The following is a 23,257-nucleotide window of genomic DNA, read 5'->3' on the forward strand; positions in this document are numbered from 1 at the left end:
AAGAGCCAAAGGAATTGCAAGAGCTGCTCTCTACTCTCCCCGGGCCTCACCTGAGTGGGGACCTCTCCATCACTGTCCGACTCCTCGCTGCTCTCGGAGTCCTCCTCCTGTGGGCTCTTGACTGGCCCTGGCTGTGCCAGGGCTGCTGTGGCCACTGTCTTTCCCACAGCTGGCATGGACCCCTGGCTCCTGCCTGAGACAGCATTGCTCTGGGGAGTCCTCGCTGGTGGCTTTACCTGCATCGTGAGAAGGTAACGGCATTAGGGAAGGAAGCACACAGCACAGCTCCGTTTAGGTTAGCCCACTCACGGTGTGACTGTGCAGAAGTCTGTCCCGCCTGTGCAGAGCCCTGGCTAGGCTGAGCCAACTGTGTGGTCCTCCTTTCCACCCCACCTCTGGCGCCTCCTGGGCTTCTGGACCCACTTGCCTTGGCTGGGGACTCCTGCTTGGCTTGAGCAGCTGCCATGACCCCTTTTCCTGGAGCTGATGCTGCCCCTTTGGCTGAAGCTGCTCTGGTGGGAGCTGGGTTGGCTTTGTTTTGAGGAGTTTTTACAGAGGCCTTCATCTGGAAAGAGAAACAAGAATTACAGAAGGGAGAAGATGAGATGCAGTTAACCAAGAACTCTGATTCTGGAGTCAGATGCTGGACTTTGGATTCTTGCTCCTCCATTTAATAGCTGTGCGAACCTGGGCAAATCACTAACCTCTGTGGCCTCAGCTTCCTCCTCTGTAAAATGGGGCTAACAACAATGCCCACCCACAAGGTTACCATGAGGATTAAGTGGGAGAGTCACAGTGTTTAGCATGGTTCCTGGCACATAAACTGGTTATTGTGAGCACTTTTCTTAGTGTTAGCTAAGCATGAGCCTACCCAGAGCAGATGTACTTTTCCAGGCTCCCTTTTCAGCTAGTTGGCCGTGAGTTTAACTTCTGGCTAACAGAATAGAAGTCAAGTATACAATTCAACTTTCTTACACAGTTGAAAACATGGTCTTCTTCTTCTTAAGATTTTATTTATTTATTTGACAGAGAGAGATATCACAAGTAGGTGGAGGGGCAGGCAGAGAGAGAAAGGAGGAAGCAGGCCCTCTGCTGAGCAGAGAGCCCGATGTGGGGCTTGATCCCAGGACTCTGGGATCACGACCCGAGCCAAAGGCAGAGGCCTTAACCCACTGAGACACCCAGCACCCCGAAAACATGGTCTTCTTCCTTCCAGCTGGAAGAAATGCTGAGGTAACAGCTGGAGCTCTAGCAGCCATAATAGCATATGAGGCAGGAGCCAGGTACTCAAGATGGCAGAAGAAGATAGAAAACCATGGCCGTCTGAGGTTTTCTTCAGTTTAACCTAATCTTAACTGATATCCAAGGGATCCCCCCAAACTCTCTCGGGGTATCCAAGCAAACACAGACCTAGAAAGATGAGGGCAACAAAGACAGGACAGGACTGTGAAAGCAAACTGTGCTAATGTGAGGTAGAATGAGGAATCTAAGTGTCTCTAGGCCCCTGACTCATTCAGAGATGTCATCTGATCAGTGACTTCCCCATCCACACGAGACCAAGTGAAACTAAGAATCAGTACTTCAAGAAAGAAAGCCCTCTCAAGCACAGACTATGTCTGGCAAAGGTCAAGGTACTCATCAGCATAGAAAAGTCCTCCAGAGAAGAGCAAGGTCTTTTACATTCACTTAAGCATACAGACACCAGCACTAAGGTGACCTCACAAGTGTTAATACAGTACGAAATATGACTCAAGAAGCAAAAAAAAAAAAAAAAAAAAAAAAACCTGAATAGACCCATAATAGTTTTTGATATTGACTTAATAATTAAAAAATCTTCCACACACAAAAAATCCAGGCCCACGTATCCTTCTCGGTGAATTCTACTAAGAAGAAGTAATACCAATCCAACATAAACCCTCAGGAAACAAAGGACAGAATACTACCAAACCCATTTCACGAGGCCAGTGTCACCCGAATACCAAACCCAGGCCAACACATCACACAAAAACTACGGACTAATATTCCTGACGGATATAGATGCAAAAACTGTAGCAAACCAAATCCAACATCAAAAAAGGAGCAGACAGCATGTCCCAGTGGGATTTATTGCAAGAACGAAGGGTTGATTTAATACCTAAAAATCACATTTAAATATCACATTAAAGACAGGAAAACAAAACAAAACAAAACAGTAAGATCACTTCAAGAGAAGAAAAGCATTTGACAAAAATTCAACTCCAAACCTCATAATAAAAACTCAACAAACTAAGAGCAGAAAAGAACTTCCTTGGGGGCACCTGGCTGGCTCAGTCAGTGGAGCATGGGACTCTCGATCTTGTGGTTGTGAGTTTAAGCCCCACGTTGGGTGTAGAATGTACTAAAAAATAAAATCTTAAAAAGGAAAGAAAAAAGCACTTCCTCATCCTGATAAAGGGCATCTCTGAAAAACTTGGAGCTAAAAAGCTAAAATCATACTAACCAGTGAAAACACTGAATGCTATACCCTAAATGAGAAAAAGGGCCAGGCTGGCGGTTCCCACCATTGCTATTCAACATTGTACCTGAGGGTCTAGCCAGGGCAGTAAGGCAAGAAAAAGAAATACACGCTGTCTAAAGAGGAAAAAGTAAAACTGCCCTTGTTCACAGACAACATACTTTGTATATAGAAAATCCCAAGGAATCTACAAAAGCCAAGAAAACAGGTAAGCAAATGTAATGTCGAAAGATGTAGTATCAACAAGGATGCCTGCGTGACTTAGTTGGTTAAGTGACTGCCTTCAGTTCAGGTCAGGATCCCAGGGTCCTGGGATCGAGTCCCACATCAGGCTCCTTGCTTAGTGGGGAAGCCTGCTTCTCCCTCTGTCTGCTGCTCCCCCTGCTTGTGCTGATGAATAAATAAATAAAATCTTAAAAAAAAAAAAAAAAGGAAAGAAGAAAAAGATGTACAGTCAACATACAACACAAGATCAGGCCCTAAAGGCATCCTCTCACTTATTCAGCCAATCATCACAGCCCAGCTGGCCATTTCTCCCACCCCTTTCACACAAGGGCTCTCTTCCTATGGCATTTCAAGGGAGAATCACCTCCTTCTCTGTCTCTGACACATCTGGTTTTCCAGAGCCACTCCTATCTTTGTTACTTTGTTCTGAACCTCAGCTCTCACATGGACAGCTTCCTTTGAGCTGGCTAGGGTCTCTGAGCAGACCAGAGACTGTGTGACTCACTTGACCCCAGCAGTACTGAGCGTGCGGGACGCACTCGGTGTGCACAGATGGCATTCTGCGAGGGAAGCCATACAAGGAGTCTCAGTTCATCCCCACCAGAACCCTGCAACAGAGGCTTGATTATCCTTATCCTTCAGACAAGACTCCTATCAGAGCTGCCTGTCTCAGCACAGGCAAGGCAGGCCTCCTGAAGCTAGGGGTAAGGCACCATCTTCTGACAGGGCGTCAGGCTATAAAGCTGGGCCCCTAGAGAGGGATTAGCCGTTTTATTTTGTGCATTGGAAGAAAGTAAGGCCCCAGAGCATAATCATGTCTGTGGTTGGAAAAGTCTGGGCCAAGATGCAGTAGAAGGATGTATGAAAGTCAAAGGCTTTTGAGGCAGGCACGCTGGGGCCTAGGCCCAGCTTGGACCCTCCCTGGCTGGGCTGAAGCAGGTCAGCAGCCAACTCTTCTAAGCTCTAATTTCCTCCTCCAGAAACCAAAGAGAGCGAACACCCGTCTAATGGTACTGGTGGGAGGCTCAGATACTGAAGCAATGAGCACAACGAAACTTTTCAGGCACTGGGACGTGTCTGTAGCTTACAAACTGGATAGGAGCTGTTGGGCTAGGACTCCAACAGGGCCTGCACACAGGTCAAAACCTCACTAGCGGAATCACAGGAACCTGCGTCCCACAAAGCAAAAGGGAGAGGGAAACAAACAAACGAACAAAAATTATAGAAAATGTGTGCTTTGATATAGGGAAAAAAAAGAAATGACTAAAGAGCGACAATTACAAATAATAAGAAGGTGAGTGAGAACAGGGCATGAGTGATCTTCACTTTCCCCAACTTCTCTCTTCCAGGCTGGGAGGGAATACTGAGTCTGCTCCCCATCAGCCTGGCCCCCTCCCAGGGCCAATGACCGAGCCTACAGTGCGCAGGCCCCCTGCTGTGTGCAGGTGAGACCCCATTACCTTCTCAATCCTGCGAAGGCTGATTTCCAATTTACAGATGAGTAAAACCAAGGTCCTGCGTGGATTCCTCACTTGCTAGGACATGTTGCTAGGACCTGAACCCAGGCAGTCTGGCTCCAAACCCCCTGCCGTCTGCCCCTGCCCTACCTGCTCCCTCAGGGATCCCACCAAATGCTCTGCTTGGGGCAGTTCAGTCAGGCCAAGTGCCCTCCCACCCTCTGGGCCTTCATACAGGCTAGTTTCTTTGTCTAGAACACTCCGCTTCACCCGGCCGGCTCTTTCAGCCCACAGCTCCCAATGCCACTTCCTCCAGGAGGCCCTCCTTCCTGGAAACCCCTAGATGCCATCAAGTGCCATGCTGTTAGCCCACGTACAAGCTCTACTCTCAACCTTGGCACACCATGCTGGAGTAACCTGGGCACACGTCCATGCCCCCACCTATACTGGGAACTCCCGAAGGGAGACAGGGTAGTGTCTGGCAGATGGGCTGCTCAACAGAGCTTGTGGAAGGCATAAGGACTCTCAACAGGAGCTCAAAAGGCCATGGGCAAGACCCTGCTGCCTTTGACAGGTGGAGGAGACAGAGTGAAAAGTGGGGAAGGAGGCTGGGCTGAGGCTGCCCTTGAGGTTTCTGCACACGCAGGGGGCGGGGGTGGGGGCAAGAACAGCCCAGAAAAGCCTCTCCTCAGCCCTGCCCCAGGTTCTAGTGTGGGTGGGATGGCCTGGCTCTTCCTTGGCCTCACCTGGGTGGGAGCTTTGGCCGCCTCCTCACTGTCAGAGTCCTCCTCACTGCTCTCCGAGGAGTCTTCCGGCAGCTCAGCTTTGACTTTGACTGGGGCCACTGGGAGCCCTGCCTTCCCAGGGGGTGCTGCGGCAGTCCCTTGGCCTGAGGGCCCTTTGGTGGGTGTAGAGGCAGTTTTCACGGTGACACCTTTCCCCACAGGCTTTGCCTGGAATGACAGGGGACAGAAGCGGGTCACAGGTGCCCCAGGGGCCACGTGAGGACTGGCCCTGAGTCAGCTGAATAAACTTGGCCTCACCTGTCCCACGGCTGGGGCAGGAGCGAGGTCCTCCTCACTGTCGGACTCCTCACTGCTTGAAGAGTCCTCTGGCCCCTGGACGCCCCTGGCCATAGCTGGGGATGAGGCACAGGCTGGAGAAGTTGCTGCTCCCACCTTCCAAGGAGCTGGCGTGCCCACTCGCACTGGGGGGGCCTTGGCAGTTGCTGGGGTAATGGGGGTGCCCTTCCTTGGGGAGGCCTTGATCTGGGGTGTTTTCACAGCTGGTTTTGCCTGAGAGGAAGCAGAAGTCAGAAGCTAGAGAAGGAGCATGAATTCAGAGGCCCCATCTGCTCTGGGGTGGAGCCCCCTGCCATCCTTCCCCTCTGCTCCCTGGGGAGCTGACTGGTGGGGGTGGTCGGGCTGCACCCAGGCCTCTCCTGAGCCCCACCTGGGCTGGAGCCGGGGCTGCAGGCACCTTCTCGTCACTGTCTGACTCCTCACTGCTCTCCGAGTCATCCTTGGACACCTTGGCCTTGCCCTGGGTGGTCACAGACCCTGCCTTCTGAGGGGGCCCCTTGGCAGGACCTGAGGCAGGTCTGACCTGGATCTTCCCAGAGGATTTTGCCTGCAGTGAGACACACAAGATCAGGGGAGGGGGTGGACAGCATGGCTATGTGCAAAGACACAGACCGAAAGGGCAAGCAGAGTCAGTGTGTGTGTATGTGGTCTGGGGAAGATGGCTCCTGGCCCTGAGCAGGAGAGAAGAGCCTTATAGGCAGGCGCCTCACCTGGGCCGGCGCCTCTGCCTCGCTGTCTGATTCCTCCTCGCTGCTGCTCTCTGAGTCCTCCTCCTGTTTCCCTACTGGGGTGGCTGCCGGCCCCAGCTTCTGAGGGGGCCCCTTGACAGGACCTGAGGCAGCTCTGACTTGGGAGTTTTGCCCCAAAGGTTTTGCCTGGGAGTAACAAAAGACGAGATCAGGGCAGGGGCCCACAGGGGACTGTGAGTGAGGGGAGACAGGAGGAGAGGAAGGCAAATGCAGGACGCAGGGCCCCAGGCAAGGAGGGGGAGGACAAGCCAATGGATGGGCTCTCCGAGCAGCGGCACCTGTCTCCTCACCTGAGCAGGGCTCTTGGCTGGGGGCACAGCTGCTGGGGCCTCCTCCTCGCTGTCAGACTCCTCAGTGCTACTCTCTGCGTTGTCTTCCCCCTTCCCCTTCCCCACCTGGGCGGCTACAGGCCCTGCCTTGCCAGGGGGCAGTGCAGGGGCCACTTTCCTAGGGGACTCCTTGGCAGAAGCTGAGGCACCTTTGACCTGGGGGGTCTTCCCTGAAGACTTCGCCTGGAGGGAGACAAATGGAATCAGGGAAGGGAGCCGAGAGTGGACATGAGGAGGAGAAACAAGAGACCAGACAGGGCAGAGGACGCCACACAAACCTGAGGTGAGCTGGGGTGGGGCTCTGAGCATGTCTAGGGCTCTTGCAGATGGCAGAGCAAGTCCTCAGAGGGCCTTCAGGGGAGGGGCTCGGGCTGCATGGACCCTCCCCTCCCAGGCCTCACCTGAAGTGGTGTCTTGGCAGCCGGCGCTTCCTCCTCGCTGTCAGACTCCTCCTCACTGCTGCTGTCTGAGTCCTCCTCTGGCTTCCCGGCCGTGGCCTGTGCAGCTGCAGGCCCTGCCTTCCCTGGGGGTGCTGGCGCGGCCCCTTTCCCAGAGGTCCCCTTGACAGGACCCGACGCAGCTCTGACTTGGACAACTGTGTTTGAGGCCTTCGCCTAGTAAAAGAGAAGGGATGGTTTGTTCCTCTCCTCCTCACCCTCTGGTGGGGACCTCAGGACAAAGTGGAGGCCTTAGCTGGGGCTCAGAAGACGCCCCCTCACTCTCTACCTTGACTGGTGCTCAGGCCTGGCCTATCAGCTTCACTCTCACTTCTGGGGCCTTCCCAGCCCTGACCGTCCCACTTGGCCACCACTGCCTCCACCTCTGGGTCTGAGACAGACACCAGTTCCTTCGGCAGTCCTCTCTGATGCCCACACAGGGGTCAGAGCTGCCCTCGGCTGGACTCCTCCGTCAGCGGGAGAGCTCTGGGAGCACAGGCACCAGGTCTGGCCTGGCCCACTGCTGCACCCTGTGTGTAACAATTCTCACTCCCACTGCTGCCTCAGGCCCACCAGAATGACTTCTGTCTAAATGTCCATGTGTATGCCCCTGCCCCCGCTCTGCTTCAGGTCCTCGAAGTCTCTGTAAGGCTTTCCCCGAGGACTCTATTTTAATTGCCATTCCTACAGCACAGCCCACCTCACCCTCCTCTTAAACACCCAGCAAAGTGAACCTTATTTACTGCATCTCCCCAGACCTGCGTGGGGCCCGGGACCTCCCCTCCTGGGCCTCACCTGGCCAGCCCAGGGCTGCGGGGCCTTTTCTCACCACTGTCTGATGCTTCCTCCTCCTGGCACTCCAACCCCATCAGCCTCCCAGCCCCCCCTGCTTTCCTTCAGACAATCCAGGAGCCCGTGTCCACCTGCCCAGGGGAGGGGATCCCAGCAGATGGAAGTTAATAGGATTCCTGTTAGCTAACAAACCGTGATTTGGCCAGAAAAACCAGATGACCAAGCAATTAAAACTTAAATCCCTTCACAACAAGACCAGCTGGCCACATTCATTCATTAGATAGGGAAACTGAGGTAAAGGGGAGTTACTGATAGAGCGGGGTTTAGGACCACCCCCTGGGAAGCAGCCCTTCTAAGCTGCCACTCGGGCAAGAAGGGCAATTTCCACGGCTGGCTGAAGCAAGCCCAACTGTCCTTGACCCTCAATTTTCACATCCCCATCTCCTGCCCCCCAAACACCAAGGTGAGGCTCATTTGGTGGAGGGGCTGGTATGCAGCCGTCTGGCCAGCCTCTGGGGGCCATGGAAGAGTCTCTGGCTGCAGGGGGGCCCGGGATGCCGAGGGGTAGTCCGCCCCAGGCCTCACCTGGCAGGGCGGCTCTGCAGGGGCGCCCTCCTCACTCTCAGACTCCTCTTCGCTGCTCTCGGAGTCCTCTTCTGGCACCTTGGCCTTGTTGGCTGGGGTCAGGGCACCTCCTCTGACTTGGGGGGTCACATCCCCTGCCTTCCCAGGTGTTGGGGCTGTTCCTCTTCCGAGAGAGTCCTTGGCAGGCACTGGTGAGGCTTTGACCTGGGGTGGTTTTACTGAAGGTTTCATCTGGAACAAGAAAATGCAATTAGGGAGAAATTACTCCTCTTTGCCTCTGAGGGGTAGGAGAGGCTCGTATCCTCTGATTCTCAACTCCCTGAGACAGATGCCATCTTTACACTCACGTTCCAGAAAAGGACAAGAAGCTCAGGGAGGTTAAGTCATTCAGGACCAAAATGAAGGGCAAAATCATGACTAGAACCATGACTGTGCGGCCTTGGGGGCAGAACCCTCTAACACTATGCTCCCCTGCTGCCTGGCATGCACAGTCCACCCAGCCCAGAGGGGCAGTCTCTCTCCACCGAGAGGCTTACCCCGTCCCCCCTTCGACTGCAGGATCTGATCATGGTGGCCATCCCAAGGGCCAGGAGCCTAGGATTTGAACTCTGGTCTTGCTACTCGCTTCCTGGGGCACGTTTCTTTCCACTATGGGCTTTCTTTTTTTTTTTTTTTTTTTTTTTAAAAGATTTTTATTTATTTATTTGACAGAGAGAGAGATCACAAGTAGGCTGAGAGGCAGACAGAGAGAGAGAGGGAAGCAGGCTCCTGCTGAGCAGAGAGCCCGATGCGGAGCTCGATCCCAGGACCCTGAGATCATGACCTGAGCCGAAGGCAGTGGCTTAATCCACTGAGCCACCCAGGCGCCCCTCCACTATGGGCTTTCTTATACTTCTAAAACCCTGACATTTCCAAGGCAGACAGTGCCCTACCTCCACCTCTGTCATCAGATTTCACCTGACCTTGGGTTCCTGGGGCAGCCATCTCCTCAAGTTGCCATGGCCTCTAGCCTACCAAAGCTGTGAGTCTGGCTGCTGGCTTTCCAGGGCCAGAAGTGGTCCCTTTTCCCATGGCAGGGCTGGGAGGGATGGGAGCCTGAGGAGCCCTGATGGCTGTATCCGGGTGGCAATGGGATGTGGGAAGCGGCCTTCGGCCAGGCCTGGAGTAGATAGGAAGAAGGTCTCCACCTTCTCTGGGTGAGGCGGGAGACAAGGGAGAAGTACTCTGGGCACCAAACCAACTCCCCCCGCCCAAAATCCTGCTGGTTCTCCCTCCACACGCCTTTTCTAGTAGGTACCCTGGGGCCTGCCATCAGCCTCACAAGTTCACCAGCTGCTTCAACAGTCTTGCTGCTTTCCCTCTGCCCTGTCCTCCAACCCAGGCCACAACCAGCAACCTCCCTCCAACATAAATCAGACCATCTTACCTCCACTCCTGAAACCTTGCAATGGCTTCTCACAGAGCCCAGAGTACAACCCAACCTCCTCCTGCCCATCCTCCTGGCCTGGCAGCGGACTGTGACCCCGCCTACTCTGACCCCTCTTCTGTCCCTTGCACCTCATCCACAGTGTCACAGCCTTGTTGCTGCCCCTCACGGCTCTCTCTGTTTCCCCTAGCGACCTGCGACACTGTAGTCAAACGTCCCAGAATGCCTCCATGTCCTCTCCACGTCTCTCCTGCCTGCCCCTATATCCCCAAGGTGTGGATGCCCCATCAAGAGTGACTCGCTGGTCACAGCTACGAGAGGGGTTAACGCCACAGACCAACACCTGACCATCACTGACCACGCACCTAGGCCTGGCATTCACCAGCAGGCCCAGAACCCCTCACCCAACTCACCTGACGGCCGCCCTCCTACCCCGGCCCTTGGCTCGTGCAGCTCTTCCTGCTGAAACACTCTTTCCTCCCCCACATCCCTTCCTGGTGAGTCCCCTACGCATCAAGGCTCTGCTCCAGTGCCACCTCTCTCAGGAAGCCTTCCCTTGTCTCACAGACAGGTTGGCGTCTCTCCCTGCCAATTTGAGACCTCTCTCATGCCCAACGTATGACAAGCAGCACCTGGCTCCCCTCCCCAGGCCTCGGCCTTTCCAGCTCCCAGTCTGCCTGAAACACTAGAACTGATTTGGCCCCACTGGTGTGTGAAGCTCCGGCCAGGCTGCTGGGAATGTTAGAGGTTAGACAGCAGCTCCTGAGGACAGTGGCAATTACCTCCACATAGGTCTCATCGCTCGAGCTGGAGGTCTCCTCGCTGGAGCTGTCAACCTGGTTAGCTGAGGCCATTCCTGAAGGAGGAAGAGGGAGAGGACTGAGGAACTGCCCTTCCAGACCGCCCTCCCCTCGCCAGCGCTCTGCCACGTCAGCCAATGAGAGGCAGGGGCCCTGTGCTCGCTTCTTGCGTGCGGAGCTTCAGCCCCACCTATCCTGAAGCCCCACAGCTGAGGCGCGGGCCACCTATCTCCCTGTGTTCCCACATACTGTGGCCCTGGGAAGGGTCAGAGACCAGGTCCTACTACACACACGCCAGGGTCTGATGGCTCGGAGATCTCCTGCCATCATCACACTGAGGCAGGCAGGCAAATGCCTATTTGACATGAGAGACTTGGGCAAATCCAGGCTCTCACTTGAGTCTCAACCTCTACAGTGGGCCCCGGACCCACCTGAGAACAGTAAACCAGAAAATGCTCCATCACCACCCAGGGCTGCTCCAACTCCCTTGGCAAAGCCTGACCTAACCCTGCAGCAGACCCTCGCTCATCGAGGTGTGGAGCCTCGGAGACACACCTTTAAATTCCAGAAGGTCCCACAGCCTGATAAAGCAGTGCCCGGGGCCTACCTCCCCAGCCCAAACTCAGGGGGGGCTTGGTGTCTAGAGGTCAGCACCGCTCACCAGGCTTGGCTGTGGTTCCGAGGGCTGGGACGCCACCCTCCTCTTCAGTTTCTGAAACCAGAACGGTATTTGCCGAGGGCTCTGCTGACTTCCTGGGGGACCTCCCAGATAGAAGGTGGGCCACTGCCTTTCCAGAGGCCGGATGTGGTGTGGAGTTCATCATCTTGCTGGCTTTCTTGGTCTTCGCCTACAAAGGACGGGGTGACAGACACGCTGGGTACAGCCTGGTCTAATGACGAGCCCAGACCTCTTCCCAGCCATGCGACTTTGGGCAAATTCCCTCTCTCCATCTGTTACTTCATCTCTAAGGTGGGGCTGACAGTGGTACCCGCCCTCATGGAGGCTTGGAAAATGCCCAGTGGCAGTTCCTGGGACACAGGAATTACTTGCTAAGCGGTACTGAGTGGTCTGCTGTGGTTCCTAGCACTACTTGGCATGGCTGAGAGCGCACCCGGCAGTCGGGGACGCGTCCTTGGTTCTCTAACGCTGCCTCCTCCGCTACCAGCGCATGGTCTTCCACTCTGAGTGGTTTCAGTCTAGAAAATGAGCTTTGTGCTTTCAGAACCACAGGCGTCTCATTCACTGTGGTGCCCCCCACTGCCTTCCACGGTGCCTGGAAAATAACTGGATGGGTCACAAGTTGTTGGCTGAACAGGCAACTGCAGATATGACGGGGAAAGAAGCTGTTACAGGTGCATGCTGTGCCCAGCGGCCTGGAGCAGTGTGCAATGTTTCCACCTTACAGGAAAGGAAACTGAGGCCCATACAGGTGAAGGGACGTGCTAGGGTCACACGACTAGTGATAAAGGCTGACATCTGAATCCAAGTCAGACTGTTATCCACAACCCTATCCTTCCCTGACACAGGGGACTGTCCCCCTGTAGGGCACTTCACTCCCACAGGCCACAGCTTCAAAGGTGGTCCTACTCACCTTGGCTTTCTCCTTTGTGCCCGAAGGCAAAACCGACCCCGCCGTTGAGGAGTTGGTAGCCGCTAGTCTTGGGGCTGCAAGACAGAAACACCCTCCGGCTGAGCCAGGTGAGCTTTTTCTCATTGAGAACAGACAATAGGTCTCAGCTCACCAGATGGTTCAACTGGTATGGCTGCCTGGTGCTGGCACGAGGACCTGAGGCTGAGCCCAGACTTGTGGGAAAGAGCTCTGGGGTGCAGGAGCCACAGCCAGAAGGAGCAAGAGGGCAGGGGGACATGAAAGCCACGGATCTGCGTCCCCCAGGGAGCCCTGGCTGGCATGAGACACTGGAGCGCCCAGAGCAAAGGGCTGGCTCACAGGCGTGCTGCATACTACCCTCGACGGCAAGGCCCCACTTCAGGGTGGGCCAGCCCCGCAGGTGACCATGCTGTAACCCGAGTCACTCAGCAGGACAGGGACGGTGGTCAGCCCACCCTTCCTCGGGCCACACAGAAAGCTGCTCAGGATTTCAAGGGTTTCTAGTGGAAAGGCAGCTGAACATGGGCCCAGGAACTGGTCAGATGTTAAGACTTAGAGATTCCTGGTGCTCTTACACCAGGGGACTGTCTCCCTAGAGCACAGACAGGACAAGATTTCTAGGGCATGCTGTGAATGCGAGAGGACACTGCGGAGATAAATGGCATGGTCTAACTCCCTTCCTGGCATTTAACTCCATCTCCCTCTCTTTTTAATTTTAGATGCATTTGTAAGTGGAGAGGAAGTAGAGAGAACCATACAGTACCAACCATTACCAACTTGTGGCCAATGTGATGTCAACCAGCCTCTCTGGCACCCTTCCCCATCAAGTATGATTCTGAAGAGAATGCCAGACATGTACCACGCTGCCCACAAATATTTCCATATGTTTCTCTCAACGGGGACTCGATTACGATTCCATTATCACAGGAAAATTAATAAAATATCACTAAATAAGACTCACTAAATAAAAATTCATTAATATCAGATATAAGTCAGTATGAAATGGACCAGTTTTTGTGTTTCACAGCACGGAGCTATGGATGTATGCACATGCGGACCGCTCTCTGTAGGCTCAGATGCAAAGGGGACAGCTGGAAAGCCACCCGCTAGGATACATATGGGGGAGAAGGGAACCAGGATAGGAGATCAGAAAACCACTCATTTTCCTTCCACATGCTTTTGTATGATTCAAAGTGAACCTGTTCTGCATTTATAATTTTAGAAGATTAAGAAAGATATAAGATATATTCAATACGATCTTGAATATTTTTTAAAACATGCTCAGGAAAAATAAATGGAAAAATAATTTGCCAAATTGTAGGCGGTAGAGTATGGGTAATTTTTTCCCCGTCTTTTTAACTAACCATTTTCGTAAATCCTATAACAAACAGTCCACAGTGAATCCTGGATTTCTTTTACAATCGGAAAATATACCTAAAATCAAGAAATTACCTTCTTTGTAAGCAAAACCCAATAACCTTGCAGAGAAAAAGGACGATTCCTCTGTGGAGTTCAGCTATGTTGGTTAAAGCACGAACCGTCCTGAGGACTTGGGGAGAAGGGGCTGGGCAGGCCTCACGGGGTCATCCCGTGAAAGCTCTGAGACCAGAGTGCCCAGGAGAGCCTCCCTGTGCTACCTGGTACTCTTTCAGAATGACAGGAAGCACAGCCCCTCCCCTGGCAGCCCACAGGCCAAACAGAAGGGATGCCTGTCAGCTGCCCTCTGAGATCCTTCCAGCAGCTCTTCTACAAATGTGGGCTTCTTTCCATCTTCATCAGAATCACCCAGGGGTGGGGGTGGGGGCTTGCAACAATGTAGCTGTTGTACCTCAAATCAGACTGTAAAGGCCCAGCTCAGTTTTTGTTCACCACTGGATTCCCAGTATCCAGGACACGATGTTTGGCACGAGAAAGGGCTCAACTAAATACTGCAAGAGGTATGTGAGATGCTTCCAATCTTCTCTCTAAAAGGTCCTGGTCTTCCCAGGGCTCACTGGAGGAGAAGCTGGAGGTGGGCTCTCTCCCCAGAACAACCCAATATTCAAATGCCTGCCCCCCGAAGCTGCAGGGCCCTGGGCTGAGCCCCTACAAACACACTGGCCAGAGCTCTCCCAGAGGGCAGGGTGCTTACTGGCTTTGGCGGCTTCAGCTTCTGCCTCCTCCTCCTCCTCCTCTTCCGAGCTCTCAGAGCTGCTAATGGGGTCTGACACTCGGGTCTTCTTAGCCTGCAGCGCTGCATCCTCCTCCGCCTTCCGCTTCTGGCCAACCTCTGAGGTTCTGCAGGACCAAGTGACTGGCTGTACCAACCAGGAGATTTGAAAAGAAAGACATGCCCCCGCCCCACCACCCCCCTGCTCCCCAAGGAAATGTGCACGGAGGGTTTGAGGAACATGGTGTAATACACTTGTATTCTGCATTTTTACACATTTCATAAACTATTAGTCTTCAAAATAACCAGGAAAGGTCAATAACATTACATAACAATGGCCAACCATCACTGAGTATGATGGGCCAGCATCTGTAGGCTGTTCCTAGGACCATCCAGACTCCCCCACTCCTCCAGAACTTGCAGCACCAGCACTGCCCTCTTTCTGAAAGACCCTGCTCAGCTCCTTCCTGTGCTTCAGGCCTCAGCGCCAATATAGACTCCTCAAAGGCCCACCCCCGCCAGTCTCTGCCCTGCCATCCTGTTTCGTTTTCTTCAGAGCACTTTTCTCCCTCCTGCTATTCTCCTGACTTCCTGCCTGACTCCCCAGCTACATCATCAAACCCTGGGGCGGGAAGGGGGTGCTGGCAGGAACCTCTGCTGGCTCACTATGTATCTTCGGCACGTCAGCTTACAGCTAAAAAAATGAACAACTGACTTGCTCAGGGTCAGAGAGGAGGAATTTTGGAAGTCTGGGGCATGGGCAGGACATGCACCCAGATGGCTGAGCCCCTGCAGTGTACAAGGACCATCTCCTCTGACCTCACCCTCCCATCCCGACAGTGTCACTGTCTGTGCCCTGTGTTCTCCAGCTGGGCTAGCTGTGCTGTCACAGTTTGTGGTCCCCTGTTCCCAGGAAGGCCACTTGTTGGGACTCCCCTGAAATACAAGTCTCACTTATTATACTTATCAATTCATTCTGCTCCTCTTGCCCCAACAGAATGTAAGTTTCATAAGGGTGGGGATTCTTCTCTGGTTTGTCCCAGGTATATTAAGAACAGTTCTGGCTCACAGTAGCTGCCACTCAATAAATACTGGGCATGGGGGAGGATAAACCTCCAATGGTCAGGTTTGGCACCTTACTTACTATTATTGTATTTTACAGATGAAGACATAGACTCAAGGAAGCCAAGTTTGCCCAAGGTCATATAGCTAGTTCTTGGGTTTGAACTCTGCTGAGAACCATTAGACTAGGCTGCCTCTGGTGGGTGTAAGGTCCTCATTCAGTACCCCTCACCCACAGAAGGGACCAGTGACAAGGGGCTCACTGAAGCGGTTCTCTAGGGAAGTGCCAGACACCCGCACATGCTGAAGGGGGCGAGGGAGAGGAAGTGCAGGGAGGGAACTGCACTCTGACCTTACCTTACAGCAGAGGGTAGCTGAGAACCGAGAGCTGACAGGGTCTTCACAGACCTTAGCTCTCCACTGGAAGCTGGGATCTCTTCCACATCATTCTCGCCCTTGCTTACACACCTCTGATGACAGGTAGCCTACCTCATTTCTGGATAGCCCATTCAGAAGCTGAAGCTTGTCTCCCTAAAGCAGTACTTCTGGGTCGCACTTCAGTCTCTCAGGACCCCAGACAACAGCCCACTCCCTTTGTCCTCAGAGATGTGCACACCTATCACCTGCCCCTTTGCCATCTCTTGTCCATCCTGGACAGTTCAGTATTTTCTATTCATTCAACATGGGACATGACTGCAGGTCCTTCACTCCCCTGGATGACTGTGGTCAGGCCAGTTCAGAGAGGATGATTACCCCTTCCCTCCCTCTCAAACCATTCCTCTGTTGATATGCCTTTGGATTACCCCTCGCCTTTCCTGTTTCTGCATGTTTCACAGACATTTCACATGCAACATGTCCTCCCTCTCCCTCCAAACTGGGCTTGCTTCTTGCTCCATGCTCAAGCCCACTTTCCATGCAAGTGCACAGACCAGGCACCAGGGAGTCAACGAGCCCACCCCTCCAGACCATCCACAGCTCTCGGTCTCATCCCCTAATATTCCTGGAACTGACTGTCTGACTCTACACCCCCTCTGTTATTCCTGTCTCAAGCCCCATCAGCTCTTGCCTGGATGATGGTGTCTACAGCCCCAACCAGCCATGCCATCCTGCAGAGTGATCTCACCACTCTCCACTGCACACTTTCATGGCCCCCACTGCTCTTGGGGCAAAGACGCAACTTCTCACCACGGACGATGAGGCCTTGCATGGGTCAACTCTGCGAGCCAACCAGCCTCCTCTGCCCTGTGGCTGCAGCCACAGGCCTCAGCCCAGGCAGTTCCTTCTGCCAGTCCCACTCTACCTGCCTCTCCAGACCTACTGCTTCATTCCCTCCCCCACTCCCTGCAGCCCTTACACCAAAGGTCATCACAGGGAAACCTCCCCGAAACCCCTAAATGAGGCCCAGCTAACCTGTTTATGGGGTCTTGGCACCAGGTCCTTTTTCATAATCGTTACTGCCATTTTAATTTTATATTTATTTGTTTCATTCTTTGAGGCATGCCTACATGACTCCAGTGTCAGCCCCAGGAAAGAAGGAACCATGTCTGTCTCACTCACAACAGTTATCTCCATACTTAGAACAGGACCTGGCATTTAGCAGGTAGGTACTCCATAAATGTTTGGTGACTGAATGAGTAACAAGCTGCTGAGAAGCTGTGGTCCTTGGAAGCACTGAACACAGCTCTCAATGTCCTCTCTCACTATCAGACACCCATAGCTGTGACCTGGCTTCTCAGGGGCAAAGCCAGTGTCCACAGTGAGCCATGCAGACAGACTACAGATCAGATTAGAATCCTAGCTTATTTCAAGCTGATGGCTTGGGGTGTCCCTACTCCACTATTCCACCCCGTTAGACTTACTGTTGCCAGTGAGTATAGATGTCCATAAGGGTTACAGGCTGAGTCAGGAAACTTTTCTGCAGAGAAGTAAAGAGAAAGCAGCAATTAACTCCCAGAACAATATGAGTCCTCCTTGGGCCCAATTCTCCACGACCTCATGGGAGACCTTTTGTGCTGGGAAGTATGTCTGCTTGCCCTAGTCAGTACCACTCAAACCTTTCAGAGACAAGGAGGGCAAGTCAGCTAAAAACTTAAGACAATGTTGTTAGCGAGAGGTACCTCTGAAAGACTGGAGTTAGAATGTTCCAGGCTAGCATCTATCCTGAACCTTCCAGGCACTCTCCATGCTTAGAGGTTACAAGACAGAATTTTTCCCACCCCCAGCATTTCAAGAGTCTCTGAAAGGCCAGGTGGGTCAACCTTCCCAGGGCAGTACAAACCACAGCCCAGACATCCAAGGTGTCCAGTGGCATTTCCGCGGTCCACTCCTCTGCTGGGAAGAGACTGATGCCAGTCCTTGGTAGAAGCAGAGGGAACCGGGTGGAATCCAGCCCTCCGGAGCCCAAGGCCAGATGGCCCACTCTGTAAATGTCAAGAACCCAGGGTGTCAAGTGCCCCAGAGAGGTCAAGTGAGCAATGTGAGGTGAGGGAAGCATCAGGAATCCGGGCAGAATGGCCAAGAGGCTGCATCTAGAGTCAGGTAGAGCTCCTCCACTAATTGGCTGAGCTAATCTCTTCACCTCATCAGACTCTGGGCTACTTTTTTATAACACAGGGATAAGAGCAGAACCCCCCTAGCAGGATGCTATCAGGCCTGAACAAGATATTCTAGTCAGTGTCCAGCACAGGGGCTGGTAACACACAGACTCCAATTGTCAATTTCACTCTGCTCTGCCCAAGGCACACTTGTTTCCTTACTGGCCCTCAAAAGTGCTGCTATTCTTTCTGCCTGGAATCCTCTTTCCTGATAACTACATAGCTCAGTCCCTCACTTCCTTAAGGTCTCTGTCCTCTCAGAGGTGAAATGTCACCTTCCCAGTGGGGCTTCCTGATCACCCTATTTATAACTGAGCCCTGACATTCCTTATCCTCCTTGCCTGCCTTACTTTTATAGTTAATACCTATGATCACTGAACACACTGTATCATTAACTTTTTTTTTTTTCAAATATTTGTCATCTGTCTGCTCCTGCTACATGGAGCTACATTGAGCTACATTGTATGCTCAGGATACTTTGGCCTAGACAAATGCCCCAGTGAAGATGGGTACTATCTCTAACCCCACTTACCTGTTAAGTGATCTACATGGAATAGAAAGGCAATCAAGGTCCAAAGAGGGTTGAGAAAAGCTTGGATAAAGTCTTGGCCCATCACCCTTTAGGGAGATCCCAGAAGCAAGCATCAGAACCAGAGCCCACACCACAGCCAAAGGCAAGACTAATCAGGCCAATATCCACTTTACCAGCTTAAAACCCTCCAGTGACTTACCACTGATCTTCAGATGAAGACCAAACCAACTAGAGCAAGACTCTAGCCAGCTCCCTACCCCCTCTGTCACCTTGTACTTCACAGCCACAACAGACTTTCCAGAGGCCAGTACAAATGCAGAAAGTTCCCTCCCACCACAGGGCATTAGCACCTCAGCCTGGAATATCCACCTCCCTTCTCTCAGGTCTCAAATTAACTTCCACATCCCGGCGAAAGCAGTCCTGAATGTCCCTGACACTGGCAATTTGCCATCCCTGTCTTACCACCCTACACCTCTCATTCTTGGCACCTAACGTGTTACTTTTGTGATTCTTGATTTATGTCCACCTCTCCTACCAGATTTAGATTATAAACCCTAGGAGGGCTGGGGGACCTTGCTCAACATTCTATCAACAGCACCCTGAGTACCAGAGTGAGTTGCTGAAAAAAAATGAATGAAGTAAGCAATGACTCCATCACAAGCTCGCATTCCAAAGCTGTCTGACTCAGTACCGGTGGGACGAGGGCCAGAGTTTCACCTCAAGTAAGGGGCCACAAGCCCCTTTCCTCGGCGCTCTGTGTCCTCCTCACCCTTCCCGGGGTCTGCTCGCAATTCACCCCTCAGACTCTGAGCAACCCTCTAGCCCTCCGGGGCCGCGCTGAGCCACGTGGCCCGAGACTTCGGAAACTTTAAACCGCCACTACCGGGAAGGCGGTGGAGGTAAGGGGCGCGGGAATTACAAAGCCCTGAGCCTCGGATCTCACATCGGGGCCCGCCCACTGCACAGCTGGAGAAACTGAGGCCCAGAAGGACAGGGAGCCGTAGCGAGGGCAGAGGCTGTGGCTCCTTCACTAGCCCCGGCCGCCTTCTAGAGCACCGCACGGTCCGGCTCTAGGCGCCCGCCAGGCCGCTAGGGGAGGGGACACAGGCAGTCGCTCTCCAAATGTTGCACGCGGCCCAGGCACACGGCCCGCGCACGCTTACCTGGCCACTCTGCTCCTTCACTTCCCGCGCCGCGCGCACATAGCCCGCCTGTAACAGATGCTGGTAGATCAGGGGAAGCAACTCCCGGCGTTTCCTGGCCTCGGCCATGCCGACGAAACCGGGCAGTCCGCTCACCTGCACGCCCCCCTCAGTCCCCGCCCGCCACTTCCCTCGTGCCCTTAGACCTCGCGCGCCCCACTTCCGGCTCCTCTTTGGCCCGCGTCGCGCGGCGAGCCGGGAAATGTAGTCTTATTTCCTGGAGTGGCCGGCTCCGCCCTGGTGGGTGAAAGGGGCGGAGGCTCGGAGGATAATGAGGCCTCCCATTGGCAGGGAGGGCGTGGTCAAACCTAGTCCCGCCTCCTGGCCTTGCTCTGAATGACTCCTTAAACCCTCCAGACTTCCTCACCGCCGGCATTTGTCTTCCCTGTTCGCTGTGACGTCTGCGATAGCGTTTTGCTCATCTCTGTACATCTTAATCTGCATGTCTCTAGTCCCGAACTTCCAGTTACCCACTCATTTATTCACTTCACAGAGTTTTTAGGACCCATGACTATTTGTCATTATTCATTCATTGCCTAAATAGTTTTTTGAGCACTATACTTCAGGCTAGTGCTCACCCGGAATGGAGGGATAAAAAGATGGATAAGAAACGGTGGCTACCCTCAAAGCTCACAAGGAGATTTGGTAAACAAACAACGATGGTTCAAGGTCTTGAGTGCACTGTCGGGGACAGACACAGCCTATGGGAGCCGGGAGGAGGGGCGCCTAACCCCAAAGAGACGTCTAATTTCAGGCTTAAAGACGGAACAGGAATTTCTAGGTGCAGAAGAGAGGACTGGCATTCCAGGCAGAGGACACTGCCTGTACACAGAGAGGAGAAACCACCGCTATAAGCTGGGAAGCCCAAACATAGAACCCAGTCTGTGCTGGTGGGCTGTGGTTGTGGGAAAGAGGGGATGAGTAAGGACACGGGAGGATGGAGAAATAAACAGGCCCTGCAGCACCCTCTCCTGCCGAGCAGAGCTTGCACTTTGTTGCAAGGGTGATAGATAATCTCTGACTTGTTTTATGTAGGAGGGTGACCTGGGTTTGTGTTTTTAAGAGATTGCTATCACCGGAATGTGGAGGACGGATTTGTGGAGAGCAAACTAGATGTGAGGCTGTTGTACTTGTTGAAGGGAGGCTGGCAGGGAGAGGATGAGGTAGGCTGGGGAATATTTGAATCAGCTCTTTTTAACTTCACGGACCCATTGAGAAACTGAAGATAGCATGAACCACCTAGACTTTGTTGCCGAAAATTTTGAATGTGCACAGACGCATAACGTTTCACACTGATTTTAGGACGTGGATAAGCACATAACTGAACCTCCTAGAGTTAGGAACTACTGCTCCAGAAGAAACAGGGATAGGACCTGGTGACTGAAAGCAGCGAGTGAGGAAGAGGGAGGAGAGTAATCTGCATTCCGCTATTTAGTGAAACATTTATTGAGTACCTACTATTGGGATAAAGTAGTGTCCACTCCAGTAGAGTTTGAAGTCTAAAGGGGGAGACACATGCTAAAAGTTATACGAACACTTTGTTACAAACAGTGAGGTCATGCAGAAAGGAAAAGAATAGAGTTTTCTTATGGAACAGTAAACACCGTGTGGGAGGCACACAGCTAGGGTTCAAATTCTGCCTTTGCTTCTTGTTAACTAAGGAAACTTGGATAAGTTACATACATAACTTCTCTGTGCCTTGGCTTCTTCATCTGTAAAATAGAAATAATTGTAATATCTACTTCACAGGCTCGTCATGGGGAATAACTGAGGTCTAAGCAGAAATGCTCAGAAGCTTCTAGCAATAGGGCTGTGCCTAGATGTATGTTAGCCATTATTGTGAAAGCATTTAACAGGAAGGAGGGATCTATGCTTTCCTGGGGGTTAGGGAAGGAGCCCCTGAGAAAGTGATGTTTGTGAGGAAATCTGAACTGTGTGTAGGTGAGGATGGGGTGGGGGGGTATTCCTGGGAAGAGGGAAGAACCTGTGCAAAGGGCCTGAGGCAGAAGGTGCAGCTGAGAGGAGAGATGAGAAAAGGCCTTGGGAGCAGGCCATAGGGGGAGAGCAAGGGGATTGGGGAATGTGGAAGGTGGGCACAGACAGATTCCACATTAAGGAATCTTTGTTTTCATCTTAAGCATGATAGGAAGCCACTGACAGTGTAGGCCCAAGAAGGACAGGATAGTTTTTCATTTTAATGTGGTCTGTGTGAATGCCCAGTGGAGAGTGGAGTAGGGTGTGTATGTGTCCATGCCAGATGACAAGTTAAGCTTAGGAGTGCAGGCAGGCGTTTAGGGAGAATATAATGGGACAATGCTGGTTGCAGCAGAGGTGGAGAGTGCTGGAAGATTCCAGGGTTGTCGAGAAGTAAAATCATCATAGGGATGTGTTGGAATGGAGGGCAAGGCAAAGGGAGCGTCAGGATGAACTGTGAGGTTTCTGGGCAGCCCAGCAGGCAGGCACTTTCCCTGAGAAAGGGAAGCCTGGAGATGACAGGGATGGGGGCAGAGTGGGAAAGGAAGGATGACGAGGTGGGCCATGAAAAGTGCAAGTTCTGCTTTAGGCGGTTGGAGCTTGAAATGCCTTTGAGACACAGAGAGCAGGTGTCCGGTAGGCACTTGGGGGCCTAGGTTTGGACCCACATGAAAATGGGAAGCTGTCAGAAGAGATGATAACTGAGGCTGTGGCTGAGGGCCAGGTTGTCTGGGGAGCAGAACACAGACAGAGGAGAGAAGGTGGCCCAGCAGGGAGACCTAAGGCTTACCCACAGGGTAGAACTGCACAGAGGAGGACGTGCCTGGCAAGGCAGAGAAGGAGGGAAGAGAGAGGCAGGAGAAGACCCAGGAGGGTGGGTGTAGGGAAGGAAAGCAAGGGACGAGCTTCAGGAAAGTGTAGTGAGCCCATGGGGAATGCTCCAAGAAGTCAGATGGGATGAGCATGGGACCGTGAGCTTTGGCTTAATGACAGCTGTGGCGACTGTTGACGGCTTTTGGGAGCGCTACTTCCGTGGAGTGATGGAGAAGGTCAGGTGGCCGTGGTCTGACGATGAAGGAGGGAAGCAGGAGGCAGTGTGTCTTTGGAGAAGTTTCTGTGCAAAGGGGAGGAGAGAGACAGTGTGGCAGGGTCGGTGTGTGTGCTGGGGGAGGTGTGTTATAAGGTGCAAGAGAGCTGGGTTTGTTTAAAGGCAGATCAAGGGGAGAGAGCTTAATTAGGGGTGTAGGGAACAGGGGAGATAATCAGCAAGTGACGTTCAGGAGCATATGCAAGAGGGAATGGGTTCAGGCATGTGGGTGGAGGGGTTGGTCTCAGAGAGGAGGAGGGATGACTTCTCTAGAACCAAAAGAAGGAACAAAGAGAGGATGGGTGCAGATGTAGATGTAGGTTTGTAGTGGGATGTTAAGGGAGATTTCATCTTGAGCTTCTATTTTTTCTGCAAAGTGGGAGGCAAGGTCCTCTGCTGAGAGCGAGGAAGAGGTGGTGAGGAGTCTGGAGGGAGGAGAATGAGCATTCCGACTTGGGAAGCAAACTTGCCCACAAAATCCCCAATTGCCTGATAGTGTCGACAACCCAGTTAGAGGCTGGTGATCGTTAATTTATGCGTGTCCTTCCCGTCCCACTGAGAGATTTCCCTCTTTGTAGCTCACCTACCCAGGAGCAGGCCAGGGGAAAGTACTTAGTGGGGTTTATCTAGAGGCCTCGGGTTTTGCCAGATGCGTGAGGGAAAGAGGCACA

At 52.9% G+C, this 23,257-nt stretch overlaps 1 protein-coding gene and 1 long non-coding RNA gene across 12 annotated transcripts in view; one reads left to right on the forward strand and one right to left on the reverse strand.

The window, feature by feature from the left end:
* Positions 1–19,703, reverse strand: part of TCOF1 (treacle ribosome biogenesis factor 1) — a 37,685-nt gene extending 17,982 nt beyond the window's left edge. For 5 of the 11 annotated variants that reach the window (XM_032337318.1, XM_032337320.1, XM_032337316.1 and 2 more), the window contains exons 1-15: positions 19,487–19,702; positions 17,057–17,112; positions 14,118–14,263; positions 11,969–12,042; positions 11,038–11,224; positions 10,359–10,432; positions 8,151–8,381; positions 6,738–6,950; positions 6,298–6,519; positions 5,969–6,133; positions 5,629–5,805; positions 5,220–5,471; positions 4,923–5,129; positions 428–565; positions 51–236 (exon numbers count right to left, since the gene is read on the reverse strand). In XM_032337318.1, the coding sequence (XP_032193209.1) occupies positions 51–236; positions 428–565; positions 4,923–5,129; positions 5,220–5,471; positions 5,629–5,805; positions 5,969–6,133; positions 6,298–6,519; positions 6,738–6,950; positions 8,151–8,381; positions 10,359–10,432; positions 11,038–11,224; positions 11,969–12,042; positions 14,118–14,263; positions 17,057–17,112; positions 19,487–19,594 (2,436 nt within the window). In that variant the 5' untranslated portion in view covers positions 19,595–19,702. Of the gene's footprint in view, positions 1–50; positions 237–427; positions 566–4,922; positions 5,130–5,219; positions 5,472–5,628; positions 5,806–5,968; positions 6,134–6,297; positions 6,520–6,737; positions 6,951–8,150; positions 8,382–10,358; positions 10,433–11,037; positions 11,225–11,968; positions 12,043–14,117; positions 14,264–17,056; positions 17,113–19,486 lie in introns of all 11 variants that reach the window. The other 6 variants (XM_032337319.1, XM_032337324.1, XM_032337323.1 and 3 more) reach the window with 2 other exon arrangements.
* Positions 11,975–12,942, forward strand: LOC116586851. Its single transcript, XR_004284172.1, has 2 exons — positions 11,975–12,075; positions 12,706–12,942. It is a non-coding gene; the product is annotated as an uncharacterized LOC116586851 (long non-coding RNA).
* Positions 19,704–23,257: the final 3,554 nt, after the last annotated feature.

The sequence above is a fragment of the Mustela erminea genome, chromosome 3 (genome assembly GCF_009829155.1).
Source record: "Mustela erminea isolate mMusErm1 chromosome 3, mMusErm1.Pri, whole genome shotgun sequence".
Classification (NCBI taxonomy): Eukaryota; Metazoa; Chordata; class Mammalia; order Carnivora; family Mustelidae; genus Mustela; species Mustela erminea.